Here is a 14,218-nt window from a genome sequence, read left to right as displayed (position 1 = left end):
TCCATTCTGGCCACTCATAGTTTCTCTCCAAGGAAACGCCATCCCACTATTGACACACGCCCCACTTCTCCGTGTGGTGAGAAATTCCGGAAGCTAGCGCATGCCCAGGTTGGTTCCCTTTGGAAACTTACAGTGATCCTGTGCCGTTTGCAGCACTACAAGCAGATCACAGGTGGAACCAGACCTCCTACCCCATATCAAATCCAGACACCCCTCAGCTGCTTTGGCCGACTCACAGCAATGGCACTCTCTCTCTCTCTCCCCCCCCCCACACACATTCAGGTGAGGGGTGCTGAGTTCCCTCAAATCCTGATGGGTTGCCTGACGAGACCCATTAAGGCCAATGAGGGGGGAGATCTACAAGCCTTAAGACATACAACCATTCCTTTTGTCGTGAGGGATGGGATACTGCATCAATCTATAGTTCAGCAGGGGAATAGGCTGCCTAAGGAGGTGGTGAGCTCCCCCTCACTGGCAGTCTTCAAGCAAAGGCTGGATACACACTTTTCTTGGGTGCTTTAGGATGCTTAGGGCTGATCCTGCATTGAGCAGGGGGTTGGACTAGATGGCCTCTATGGCCCTTCCAACTCTATGATTCTAGGCCCAAGACCAATCCTGCAACCTGAGGCTTCTTTACACGGGAGGCCTCGGGGTGGTAGGAGGCCCTACCCAGAAACCCCACAGGACGCCTCTGCTGTCAACTGCACCTTGCCTAGGTACGCGGCAAGCTAGGAATGAAAAGAAACGTCGTCAGAGCTTTGCTGGCGGTCACAGATCCAGAGTCACTCTGCGGTGCGGTAGGGCCCGCTCCGTGGCATAACTTCTAATCGGAGTCACCCAGGCCAACTCCCCTCTCGTTCACACTTGTTGTAAATCAGGGGTGACTCCGCAGGCATGGACGGGAATCACTTCAGTATATTAAGACGGAGGAGGGGCCATTAATCCTCTGTGTTTTCCCCGACAGCCCCTCGCCCTCCTGCTCCCCTGGTGCACAGAGGAAGGCTCTATCTACCATGAGCGGCACGCAGAGGCTGCACACGCCGCCGCCTCGTTAATATCACAGGACAGCCGGCTCAGTGGTAATTAGGCGCTCCAGAGCCACTCTGCCCCCTTGAGCGATTTCTCTTGTCTTGCCAGACAAGGCGGGCGGGGAGGAAGACAGAAGAGCCTCGCCGCTAACCTGGCTGTGATTAATGTGGGACACAACCTTGCTAAGTGCCCGTGCTCGGAACAGCCTTTCTCCCAGCCAGAAGGAGCCGTCTGTCAGGCCCTCTGAACCTGGGCGACAAAAGCCTTCTGTTGTGTCTGGCGCTGGCCAGGAGGGGGGGAAAGGAGCCTCGGAGGGCTGCAAGGCATGCCGCCAGCCCCAGGGGAGCTGAGACTGGAGCAGACAGACCCGTGCGTGGAAAGGACAGAGAGGTCATGAGAGGCCTTAAGGAGGCAAGCCCGGAACGCCTAGCAGCCCACTTCAAGCCCCTCTCGCGGAGTGGGAGTCCAGGGGCGCCTTCAAGGCCAACCAAGTTGCATTCTGGGCAGAAGCTTTTTTGGGTGCACACACTTCTACGGGCATGCTGGCATCCGGAGAAGTGATGCTGGCATCCGGAGAAGCGTGCACACGCACAAAAGCCGTTGCTCAGAATGAGACTTTGTTGGTCTTAAAGGTGCCCCTGGAGTCACGCTTGGTTCTGTTGCTTCAGACCAACTCGGAAATCCACCCAGAAATTCACGTGGGAGTCATTGCTGTAGAGCAATTGTTTCCTAAATAACTAGATTCCAGTCCAGTCACACCTTAAGAGGCCAACAAGATTTTTGAGAGTCAAAGCTCATACACACAAACACACACAAATAATCTAACTGTTCTTCCGCAGACCCACATCCCGAATATGAGGCATCCAATCACCAACCAGCAAACCGTGTCTGTGCCTCGCCTCTGGCAACTGAGTCATTCGGTGCCCTCTGCAGAAGGGCCCTGCTGGATCCGGCCAGTGGCCCAGCATTCGGTCTCACACAGTGGTCAACTAGTTCTTCTGGAGAGCCAACAACAGGGCGTCGAGGCCAAGGCCCCTGCCGCTGGGATTCCCTGGGGTCCAGAGATTGACTGCCTCTGAATGTGGGGATTCCCTTGAGCCGCCATGGCTAGTAGCCACTGGCTAGTAGCCCTCTGTGCATCTGTCTCATTTCCTTTTGAAGCCAACCTTTGCCTATGGCCATCACTGCATCCTCCAGCACTCACTCATTGTGCAAAGAAATATTTCCTTCTGTCCACCCTGAAGTCTCTCAACCCAGGGAAAGGTGCAAATGGAATATAGTTAAAATTCACTCCTGAAACCAAGCAGACCTGTGCCTGGTAGACACCCCCCTCCAATGTTCATCGCTTCATGTTTCTTGGAAGGAGGTTGAGGAAGACATGTAACCATCGAAGAATTAAGCTTACCTTAGAGCTGCCACCTGCTAGCTAAACTGCCTTTCCTTGGCTCCCTCCCACAGCTGGCCCCAGAGCCCTGGGCACAGATCCCCGTGCGCTTGAGTTCCCAGCAGCCTTTCCAGCTCACTCACGGGGAAAGGGCAGGGCAGTTCCAGAGTCAGACAGACAAGCATGACCGGCATGGGAGTCTGGGAGGCCTCTGTTATCTTTGCTCCGGGATGGGACTTGCTCCAGTCGGACACTGGGCAACCATCCTGGGAAGCCTTCTGTTACAGGGGACAGAAAAGGGGTTTCCCCTTCCATTATCTCCTCTGGCTGTGAAGCCATGAGAGGAGACAAAGGCCAAGCGAGGACTCCCAACAGCAGACGCTGAGCCAGGCCGTGCATCTGAGCGCCCAAACAAACACAAGCAGGTCATGGCCACCAAGAGGTTCACAAGGAACAGTCGGCAATCACCAGCTGCCACAGCTGTGAGACTCGTGTGCAGACAGAAGAACATGCACACATCCTGAACAAAATGGTGTTACACTGGGAGGAGGGGATGGTCTTTGGGCCATATACACAAGAATAAACACACCAGTGTATACTCACGTTAGGGCGCATAGATTTTACCGAAAGCACACAAACACCTGGGCTCAAGGCAGATTCAATACGGGCGCAATGTCCTTTTCCAGACCTGACCTAAAGCATTCTATTTCCCCTACATAGTCCTACCCAGTTACGAAAAGCAGTAGACAGAGGGAAACGTTTTCATAAGCTTTCTCCCATTCACAGCCACGAATTGGCCCAACCAAGAACTGTGAGGCTTTTGCTGATGCCAAGATATTTTTTTGACCTGAATCACTCTTCACCTCACAGTTGGAAGGATCACATTCCCCCCCAGCCAAATCCAAAGGTGAGAACGGTAGATTGGACCTGGTAGCTTATCTCAAGCAGAAATTTAAAAACTTTTAAAACTGGAAATCGCTTCTCTTGGGTATGGAGTTCGGAGGGTTTTTCTAAGGCTCAAAGGATCAGCCAGAACTTTCCCTGATCCACTGAATGAGTCTTTGCAGGCCGGGAGCAGACAGAATAAGCTGAGAGCAGCTTACAAAGAGTTTGGCTTGGCACCCATGGTGACACTGCTAAGGGAAAGCCACAAGCATGGCATATGCCTGCTGATGCCTCTCAGACCTGTGCAACCTCCACCCAAGTCCGAAGCTGATCCTGAAGACACTAGCTTGGGGGGGGAGGGTCGTGTGGGCCAAACAGATTGCCAGTCCCAGGGCTAAGCAATGTGCATATTTTTTTTAATTTATATTTTTAATTGGGCCCCCCTTAAGATAACCTTATCCGGAGCTGACAGGAGAATGGGTTCCCTCATTGTCACGAGGCTGCGTTGATCTGATACCCCAGACAAAATGTTAATCTTCAGAACAGCACCCGTGTCGAGATAATGTAATGCTCATTTTAGCCGGCTGACAAAACTGAATACTTGGTTAAGGCGATACAGTTGACTGAAACAAAAATGTACAACCGCCCAGTTGGTAAGCCTCAGCCTTAGTTCAGCAGCTGTAAAATAGGAAGGGTAATCGTTATTCATGCATTTCTGAAGTCTCCTTCAGTGCATGAAATATTTTATAATGTCTATCAACCCTTTACTGCAACAGCCAGTGTGGTGTAATAGTGCTGCCTGCGGAACTAGGCCTTGGCGACAGGGGCAGTCTCTCAGGCCGTCCCGCCTCACAGGGCTGCTGGGAAAGCAAAATGGAGGAGGGAACCCGCAAGGTTATCTCCTGCAAATTTTTTCAGGGGTTACTTCACAGACAAAAGGTTGAAAAAGGCTGGGCTGGACTGTACCACATCAGAATGCAACAGGGAGTTGGATGGACTGGAACCTGCCATACCAGGGTTTGTTTATTATCATTTTTTTGCATTGGTGGGGAGACATTCAAACAGGCCTCCCCCACCTGCACTCTAAAGTGGTACAACCAACTCCACCTGTTCAGCATTCTGCTTCTCCAGTCTGATACATGTACAGGCCAGACCCCATGTTCCATGTGACAAGGCGGCAAAATAATGGACTTCACCGCTACAGACTGCCATTCAGTAGTTTTCAAATAGACTCACAGGGTGGGAAGGAGCCATGGAGGCCATCTAGTCCAACCCTCTGCTCAATGCAGGATCAGCCTCCAGCATCCATGAAATACTCCCCTACATTAAAAAAAAAAACACCCTGAAATACTTCCTCGTGTGCAGACATTTAGCACAGCTAATTTACCACGTTCAACATCTGATGGATACTCCGATGCTCACATGCCTGGAAACGTGGTTGTTCTCTCAGGTGCTACTGGGCTGGAATCCAGCGGTTCTACTGCAGACGGACATGCTTCGGCCTCCGGAGCTATCTACATGCAGGGGGCAAACTGAGAGTCCAGGGGCACCCTGAAAACCAACACATTTTTATTCAAGGTATGAGCCTTCGTATGCGCACACACTTCCCTCAGATACAATATGAATAAAAATGTGTTGGTCTTCAAGGTGCCCCTGGACTCTCAATTTGTTCCGCTGCTTCAGACCAACCCGGCAGCCCACCTGGATCTATCTGCATACAGGGAAGTTCCTGCCCTGTCACGCATAGAACTGCTCTAACATCGCCAGGAGAGCTGGAACCGGAACCCTGTCTCACGAGCGCTACGCAACACTGACCTGCGTCTAACACTGGATCACTGCAAGGGCCAACACATCAAACTGCATGTTTTAAACAAACCAATCAAGGCCCATTGAACAACCCGCAGCCCAGAAGCACCCCAGAGACCCCAGCATCCAGCTGGCCCAGGCCCAGGCTCAGTTTTGCATTTCTCCATCTCCAACAGCATAGTCATACCCAGGTTTCCTCCCTTCTCCGGTTGCTATACGGAGATCTTTCCCCGCCCCCGCTCAGTCACCCAGAACGCCTCTTGATATTTGGGAACTCGGAGAGGGGACCACGCATCTCCGGAAGCCAAGCCAGGAGCCAGAAGTCTCTTCCACCCCAGGCCTGACAGATGACCTACACACGACGACGTGTTATCTTGCTCTTCTGTCCCAGTCTCCTTCTTCTCAGTGCCCATCACCCCACCCCCTCGAGCCACAGGACACAAAACCACTGTATAAATCACAGCTGGCACTAATTGGCTCCCTGCGCCAGCCGCCTCTGCCGAGAGGTCGCAGGCTAAACGGGGCTGCAGGAAGCTAAACTACCCTCTTGTGCCCCCGCAGGGGGGGGTTCCTCCAGGTCAAAGATTAAACATACTGGCTACACAGAGAGAGAACAGCACGGCCGGCCGTCCACCCCCGGTGGATAAACACACACAGCCAGTGGGTCCCCCCCCATTCAAGCCAGCCCCTGCCCCTTCCTCCCCACAGGATTTTATATCCACACTGCAGGCCGGCCGGCCGGCTCTTCCTGGCTCACACCGACCCAACCTCCATTTTCAACAGTGCCGAATTCAAAATAGGCATCGGAGTTATGCTGAGAGCTAAATCAGGTCTGCAAAAAAAGCACATCACATTCAGACTTGAATCTGAGTCCAGCGGCACCGTTAAGGCCCGTCAAGCGTTCCTCAAGGCATGCTTTAGTTTTGGGGTGCAGGCACGTTTCTCCTGATCCGCTGGAATGGAAAGTGCCAGTCCATGCATATAAGTCAGAGGGTGAGCAGCAAATCAGCATGCAGCGTAATAAAGGCTTTTAACAGACGCAAGGTCCGAGCAAGATTAACAAGCTTGGTTTATTCCTGCTTGGCCTCGGCATCTCTTAAACATCTGCATTATGGTGCCCGCTGATTTGCCGCTCGCCCTCTACCTAGATGTGTGGACTGGTAACTTCCATTCCAATATATCTGAAGAAGTACCTTGAATAAAAACTTTGTTGGCCTTCAAGGTGCCACCCAACTTGAATTGTGCCCTGTTGCTTCGGACCCAACACAGCAACCCACTTGAATCCACATTCAGGCTTCGCCCCTGTCGGCGCAGGCCACCTTCCCCGGTTCAAATCCGGCCTCCCTCTTCCCCACCCTCAGCCATCTGAGATCAGCCAACTCCTGCAGTGCTGGGGACAGCGTGCCAGATTTCCAAGACAATCCAGCGATTGGTCGAAACGGCAATCCGAAACCACGTATCTTTCCTCGCAAACCGCCTCTCGTTTTAGTGCTCGAGATTGAGAACAGGCACAAAAAAGCAAATGTGGACGAAGCCAACCGCGGAGCGACTGAATTCTAACACAAGCCCTGCCCACGTTTTAGCCCACCAAGCCTATTTATCCCCTCCATTTTGCAAATAAAAGTCAAAACGAGCGTTCTTCCCCAAAAGCTTCCTCCCACTTTGGAGAACAAACGCCGCTCAGATGAATGGATATTGGTGCAATAGCCACAATTGAGGCCCCCTTCCGAGCCCTCCCTCCTTTTTCTTCTCCGCTTGCTACATTTTGCATCTGGCACAACCCCTCGCGTCTTCTGCTGCTGCTTCTTCTTCTGACAATACAACATTTATCTCCGAATCCTCCCAGCTGATTCACCTTGTTGCATTTCCCTCAAACAACGCCGCTTCCCTTCCGCTTCTGGTGGGATGGAATTGACAAATACGAGGGGGGGGGGCACACATCGGGCTTATCAGACACCCCCTCCCCTGCAACTCTTGTCAATTTCTAATCCATCTATCCATCTTTCTTTTCCCTCCTACTTCTTGCACGCATTCCTGTCCCCCCTTCCCCCCCCTTCCCTAATCATAATATTGGCACACATGCGCAGAACATTTTTATATTTGGCAAGCAATCAACTAGAATTTTCCACACACGTGACATTTCTACTCCCTACCTTGAAAATATATATTATATAAAGCTAACAAAGGATCTTGAAAGGCAATGGGGGGGGGGGGAGAGGAGAGACAGGGTAGAGAATGTAGATGTGTAGCCATAACTACAAATTACAGAAGACCAACCCCGGTCAACAATTGCCATCTCTTTCATGACAAACAGCATTTGTGTATTTCAATTTAATATAGATAGATAGATAGATTTTAAAAAGCAGAACCAATTAGGAAAGGAGGGGGGGAGAAAAGAACAGCACATTTCATCTGTGTCAGTTAATGGAGGAAAATAACTGGCATTTCCATTAGTGAGAAATTTTAATCACTAGAGTAAAAACAGGCATGTTGGGTGGCGGTAAGGGGGGGGCAACGTTCAGTGAAAGGGGGAAAGATTTATGGGGCATCGCCTGAATGCTATGATTTGTCCACTAGCGTGCTAGATTAATAGTGAAACGGGATTTTCTCTTAACGGCGGCCCCTCAAGGGTTGAGCGGGATGCAAGAGCCAAGCAATGGGGTGTTTAGAAACAGCCTGACCACCCGCTGTCATCTGCAGCCAGCGGCTGAAAGCAGGGGCGGTTGTCTCCCAGCCAGATACACTGCTACAAATCTGGACGAGAAGGGCACCAGCTGGCAAGGAGCATCGCTGGCACACACGGCGCAGAGATCTGCATTTGTGCACAGCTGGGTGAAGTCGGGGCAGCAGGGTTTTCCGTCCCTGGATCGCTCAGGCCTTCCCAGGTGGCGGGTGGGGGAGAGGGGAGAAATTACCTTGGAGAAGAGGACGGCTTGAACCGGGCTAGCTTCAAGAACTATGAGAATGCGAGCATTTGTGGGTCAAACCAGTGAGCCGAGTCATCTGCAAGCAGAAACCCGTGACAATCAGGACAGTGCTGATTCGTAAAACGTGTCTTTAGCCTCCCTGGGAGCCTTCCTTGTGCTGGTGGGCGGCCACCTGCTCCCCACCATTCTCCTGTTCCACTTATCCAGCCTCTTCTCTGTTCAGTGCGAAGCCCACCCCATTGCCCTTGCTGTGTGCTCCCAGCCAACACTGCCTTTTCTTCTGCCCAGAAGTTGACTTCTTGCCTGCAAAGTACCTTCCTGATTGCAGCCCACCCCTCTCCATCACCCCCAGCTCTGCTCCTGACCTTGCTTCTGCCGCCTCTGGGAAATGACCTAACTCTCGTTTCCTGTGTTCCCCCACCTGCTGTTCTTTCTCGCAGAAGCAACGCTCATTTCCATGTGGGCAGAGTTCAGATTGCTGTTGTGATTTTTCCCCCTTCTTCTTTATTTAGCACACCTGCATTTGTGATACATCAGAGCATTTTAAAGTAGGATGTTTTAGCACTTCCAACAGGACTGATCTCTCTGTGATCCTGGTAACAGCTCAGTATCCCAAAGACCACAAATCCCTCTGTAGTACTTGCCTAAGGGATCGCTGCTTGGGGAACTAACCCCGCTGACCCAATATCAGCTATAGGAGCAGCATGCAACAAACAAAGCTGGGCCCCAAAATATACTGTATGACAGAGTCAGCACAGCATGAAAATGTCTCTCAGCTGACGTGCCTCACGTTTTCCATTTGTGTGCTTTTAGCCTTCACAGGCAGTGGGAGAAACGCTTGAAAACACCCAAGGGACCAGCCACTGAGGTTTTGGGCCACTTCTACCATCCAGGATGCTGAGATTGCTGGAATTTAGGAGCTGGTTTCACTGATTGTTTGGAACGTTCTACCTAGGAGCTCATTTCAGCCATCGGAAGCTGCAAGGATGAGGTATGTGACAACTGTAAAACACCTTCCATTGTAAAAGGTATTCTTGAAAGGAAGTTCTGGGAAGGATAGCGAAATACAGAGGGACCCGAGTTTTTCAGAAGAAGGGGAGGATAAATATAGAAGATCACTATCACTAGAGCTCATATTTTCTAAGTTATTGACCATCACAGAGGAACCAAACCTTGTATATTAGTGATCTACATGTTCTTATCCTCCCCATTTTGTTCTCAGGGAAAGCCGGGGAGTTAGGATAGGCTGAGAAAAGGGGACTGCTCCATCACCACCCAAGGAGAGGGGACGTCAACCAAGGTCCAACAACTCCCAGCACAGTTGAATGCACGCTAATATCTCACCTAACATAGGATCAACACATCCCCCCCCCCTCCGGGCAATCGACAGATCACATTTCCCTGAAAGCACAGCCCCACATCAAAACTACTGCCACCAAATAAATGAGTCATGAGAGTCTTTCAAACTGCTGAGAGTCTGCAGCTTTAATACCAATTCCTGTGAACTTTCCCCTGTGAGGAAAGGTACACACTGTCCATTAAACACAAGAATGGCCTCCCTAAAGAATGCGTAGAATTACAGGTCATCTAAATGTATACAAAATATGCACGGCATCCCTTCTTGTGCAGAGTCAGTGCAAGAAACAGAAACTGACCAAGTTTATCTATTTCATTCCTGCTCTTGTTTCCCCTATTATCATGGCTATTATTTATTCATTTTGTGTGCCGACCCTCTTGAGGCTCAGGGCGGTTCACAATAATAGGAAAAAGCAATCATCAAAACAATTTAAACAGCATTAAAAAACCTAAAATTAACAGTTAATTATCAGCAACTAGCAAAGCCTCCTCCCCCTCCCCCAGCTATCCTCCATCTGGCCTGCAGAGTTGGTTGCATGTGCCGGCAGAGGAAAGAAAGGAGGGGACTAGAGAGGAGAGGGAGGCCGTATGGTGTTAAACCGCCCTGGCCAAAACCAGGGGCCTGGCGGAAGAGTGCCGCTTTACAAGCACAGCAGAACTGGTAAAGTGACTTCTCCACTCTACCCTCACAACCCAGGCCAAGAGTGTGTGACTGGCCCATGGTCACCCAGCAAGCTGCAATGGCAGAGCAGGGAATCAAACACTTTTTATTTATTCATTCATTTATTTATCACATTTGTATACCACCCTCCCCTGGGGCTCAGGGCGGTTCGCATGACACGTAAAGGAACTATACGTCAAACTCAGTTATTGGCATCGAATAGAAACAAGGGAAAAGGGAATGACAATAACAACAACAGAAGTGTAACAGCTCAACAGAGCAACCATCAGACAGGTCCACGGCTCAAGTCAGGTGCATGGATTCCTCGGAAGGAGGTTCAGGGGCTGAGGGGGTGTTATTGGGTCCCAGCTGACTGCAACCAAAAGCCTGGCAGAGGAGCTCCCTTTTGCAGGCCCTGCGGAACTGTTTTACTTCCATTCCCCCCCCCCCCAAGAATCACATTTACTAGAACTTTAAAGAGCCCCGGTAGCCAACTAGCTTGCCCTGGGTAAAGCAAAATGGCACACGTCCTTGGAATCATTTCCCTATTAGCATCACACCTATGTCCAAAACACACAGCAAAGTTTTATCAAACTTTTAGACTATCACAGTCCCATCAACTACATAGGAAGTGTTTGACATGCTCCCCATCTTCCTCTATAGATCCGCTGCACGTATCCATATAGTGGCTTCAGCTGATGAAGTGAGTGGAGTACAGCTCTGCCTGGAATTCCTCAGACGACCTAGTTCAAGGGCTGGCTTCTCAAGGAATCCACCTAAGACATAGGACGGAGCTACCCAGCAGCTCACAAGGAAAGAGGCACTTCCGTCACAAGACAAACCAATCCACTGACAGAAGAGTTTAAACCAAAAGCAAACCAACAAGCCTTCCTTTACATCTACAGGTAATGTATTATCTGTTATTCTTAGTAATGATACAAGGACAGGGATGACCCTGACAATGGGCAGAGGCAGCATTCAACAGCTGAGAACTGAGGAAATGCTAAATGTTTCAGGTCTTCCTGCCAATAGGCTGAATAGCACTTGGCAAGACATGGCCCATCTACAGTGTCAGGGGAACTTCCCCCTTGTCTGTTGGCAACGCTGTGTTCCAGTCAAGTGAGCTAGGCTCCTAAACGTCACCTGGTTGGCCTTGAACCGATCCAACTCACATTTCCTCCCACCACCATCCAGGAGCAAATTTTCCTGCCAGGTTCCGCATCTCTTTGCAATAGATCCCACTTGTCTTTCCAAGGCTAAATACATGGGGGACAGGTCTCTTTTTCATTTGCTGCTATACAGCACTGCGATGGAGGCCCTGCACAAAGCCTGATCTCGTCCAAGCTCAGAAGCCGGAAAGGGCCAGCCATGGGCTACGACTTGGCTTGGGAGACCCACAAGGAAGGCCAGGGTTGCTTACGCCAAGCACTGAGGAGCCTCCTCTGAACACCTCCGGCCTTGATAGCCGCGCTAAGTCAGTTGTGTCTTGACAGCACTCCACCGGCACTTCGAGGAAGGCCCTGCACAAATACTATGAAGATTGCTAGATCAAAGTTTGAGTCCAGCGGCTCCTTTAAGACCAAGAAAGTTCAATTCTGGGTATGAACTGTTGTGTGCATGTACACTTCATCCGAGTCCTCCAGAGGCACAGAGCGTCTCCCTGCTAAATCCAACCGATGGCCTAAAAAACAAGGCCACAAACAATGCCCTGACGGCCCCCTCCCCAAAGTAGTGCCAAGAGACCAGAGATTGCCGGAGAAACATTCACAGCCCTTCCAGGATCGCTCGAGGACTTCTGCTCCCACTGTCATCCTGCCATGAGCAGCCAAGCGCCCCTGCCAGCCTCCTCCCCCGGACCCAGCCCTCCTGCTGCCCAGCTGCCAGCCGAGTCCGCTGCTCCTGTCAATAACGGCACACGACCCGCCAGGCGGCCAGCTGTTCCCCAGACCTTTCAGGCACGCTTTCTGGCAAGGCCCTCGACAGTCACGTGACATCTGCCAAGGCCAAGTGCGGCCCCCCATTCCTTCCCCAAACTTTGCCGGCCCACTTTCCCCACAAGCAAGACATCAAAGCCCTCCACCTGAGTCCACCTGGCCTCCCCCACACGGCCCACTTGTCCTCACACGCCCATCCTGCGAAAGGGGGGGGGGCGAATTAGGGGGGGCTGCCCCCCCACCCCCCCAAAATATGCCCCTCCATTTTCTCAACCTACCCAGAAAAGTGCGGGGAAACTCTTTGGAGAGAGCAGGGGCCAGCCTGCAGGACTTAGGCGCTACTTTTGCGGGGTGGCAGGTTCACGGGGGAGGGTGGGGGGGGTCCCACGAGGGGCCTCCGCTAACCCTTCCCTCCCTGCGGGGAGGACCGAGGGGGGGACCCCCTTCCCTCTCTGGGCCTCATTCCAGGGCTGGGACCAGAGACTTGGGGGCCCCCCATGGCGCCCATCCCACCCCTCCGGCGAGGGCCGTGTCCGAGGGGTGGGGTGGGGGTGGGGGTGGGGCCGGCCGGACACTGCTGGGCTGCCCGGCCTGCGAGAGGCCAGAGGGAGCGGCCTGCGCCTGGCCGGACCTCCCTCCCTCCCCCCGCCCCCCCCCGTGGCTCCGCGCGCCCCCTTTCCGGCCAGGGGGAGGGAGGGGGTGGGGCCGGCGGTCCCTGGGCGCTCCAGAGCCGTTGGGCAGCCGCACGCGCGGGAGGGAGGGAGGAAGGAGGAAGGAGGGAGGGAGGGAGGCGGTTGAACCGTCGCCGCCGCCGCCGCCGCCGCCGCGGGGGGGGGGGAGGGGAGGGGAGCGCGGTCTGGCGGGAACTCCTGCCCCCCTCCCTCCCTCCCCCCTCTCCGGTTTTGGCGCCAAAGCGCGGAGGGGGCGGGCGTTGTTGTTGTTGTTGTTGTTTACCTGGCGGCGGCGGCGGCGGCGGCGGGGGGGTGGGCGGGGGGGGCGTCGCGGGAGCCCCCTGGGCGGGCGCGGGGGTCAGCGGCTCCGGCGGGAAGATGTCGGCGCCCGGGCTGTGGTCCCCTCCGCCGCCGCCGCCGTCCTCTCCTCCTCCTCCTCGTCCTCGTCCGTCTCCTTCTTCTTCAATTTCTTCTTCCTCCTCCTCCTCCTCCTCTTCCTCCTCTTCGTCCTCGTCCCCCTCCGCCTCAGACGCCACCATCTCCTCCTCCTCCTCTTCCTCGTCCTCCCTCAGAGGGGAAGCCATGGTGGAGCCGGAGGAGGGTGGGGTGGGGTGGGGAGGGGGGGTGGGGTGGGGGTCGGCCCCCCTCGGCTCGCGCGCTCCGCACAAAAAGATCGCCCCCCCCCCGCGCACCCACACCCCAAAGCACCTCAGTCCCGGGAAAAATGGGAAAGTCCCATGGATTAAAAAAGAAACTCTCCTCCTGCAGCACAACTTTGCCCCGCGCCAAATGTTTCTCTTTCTCTCCCCCCCCCGGGGTTGAAAAAAAAAATTAGAAGGGGGGGAGTAAAGATATATTTAAATTCTGAGGGGGGGAGTGCAGGATAATATTTTCCACAAGAGCAAGAAACAAAAATGGCCGCCCTTAAATTATTTTTAAAACAGATCCCCCCCAGGAGGTAAAAAAATATATATGTCCCCCCCTCCGACAATATTAAAAAAAAAAACGCACACACACACAAAATGGCTGGCTTAATTTTTAACCCCCTCTTCCTTAGGGTTAAAAAAAAAAAATCCCTTCTCAAAAATCATCAGCTCCCAATTAAAAATAAAAAAAGAGAAACAAATCTCATGCAGGAAAAGAAATGGATCATAAAGATAAAGGCCTTTTTTTTCTTCTTTGCTGTTATATTTTCTTTTCAATCTCCAAGATCTGTGATCATGAACAATATTTAGACATTCCTGGCACTGGGGGGAAACTGACAAGATTTCTGCATAAAACAAAGATGGCTGCTCTAAATTATTTCCTTTTTTTTTCTTATGCTCTTTCCCCCCACCCCCACCTCCCTCAATAAAAATATTTTTTACAGGGAGGGGGAGAGAGAAAGAGAGAGAGAAAAGGTTGGATTAATCAGTACTCATGCTCAGTTATGACATCAGCATAAAATTGTTAAAGGTTAACTAGTTCCATACTAGTCAGACCATGACTTTTTGTGTGTGCTTGTAGCTGCTTTACTAGCACAAGAAGAAAGAGGGGGTGGGTATTTTTTCCTTCCCCCCCCCCTT

The 14,218-nt window shown here is 52.3% G+C and overlaps 1 protein-coding gene across 5 annotated transcripts in view; it reads right to left on the bottom strand.

Annotated features, from left to right (window-relative positions):
- Positions 1-13,252, bottom strand: part of CHD3 (chromodomain helicase DNA binding protein 3) — a 46,261-nt gene extending 33,009 nt beyond the window's left edge. For 4 of the 5 annotated variants that reach the window (XM_077315968.1, XM_077315969.1, XM_077315971.1 and 1 more), the window contains exon 1: positions 12,937-13,252. In XM_077315968.1, coding sequence (XP_077172083.1) covers positions 12,937-13,237 — 301 coding nt within the window. In that variant the 5' untranslated portion in view covers positions 13,238-13,252. Of the gene's footprint in view, positions 1-6,959; positions 6,985-12,936 lie in introns of those variants that run through there. The other variant, XM_077315972.1, reaches the window with a different exon arrangement.
- Positions 13,253-14,218: the final 966 nt, after the last annotated feature.

This window comes from Paroedura picta, chromosome 16, assembly GCF_049243985.1.
Source record: "Paroedura picta isolate Pp20150507F chromosome 16, Ppicta_v3.0, whole genome shotgun sequence".
In the NCBI taxonomy this organism is placed as follows: domain Eukaryota; kingdom Metazoa; phylum Chordata; class Lepidosauria; order Squamata; family Gekkonidae; genus Paroedura; species Paroedura picta.
The sequence above is the reverse complement of the archived record's forward strand: the minus strand, read 5'-3'. Positions and strand labels throughout refer to the sequence as shown.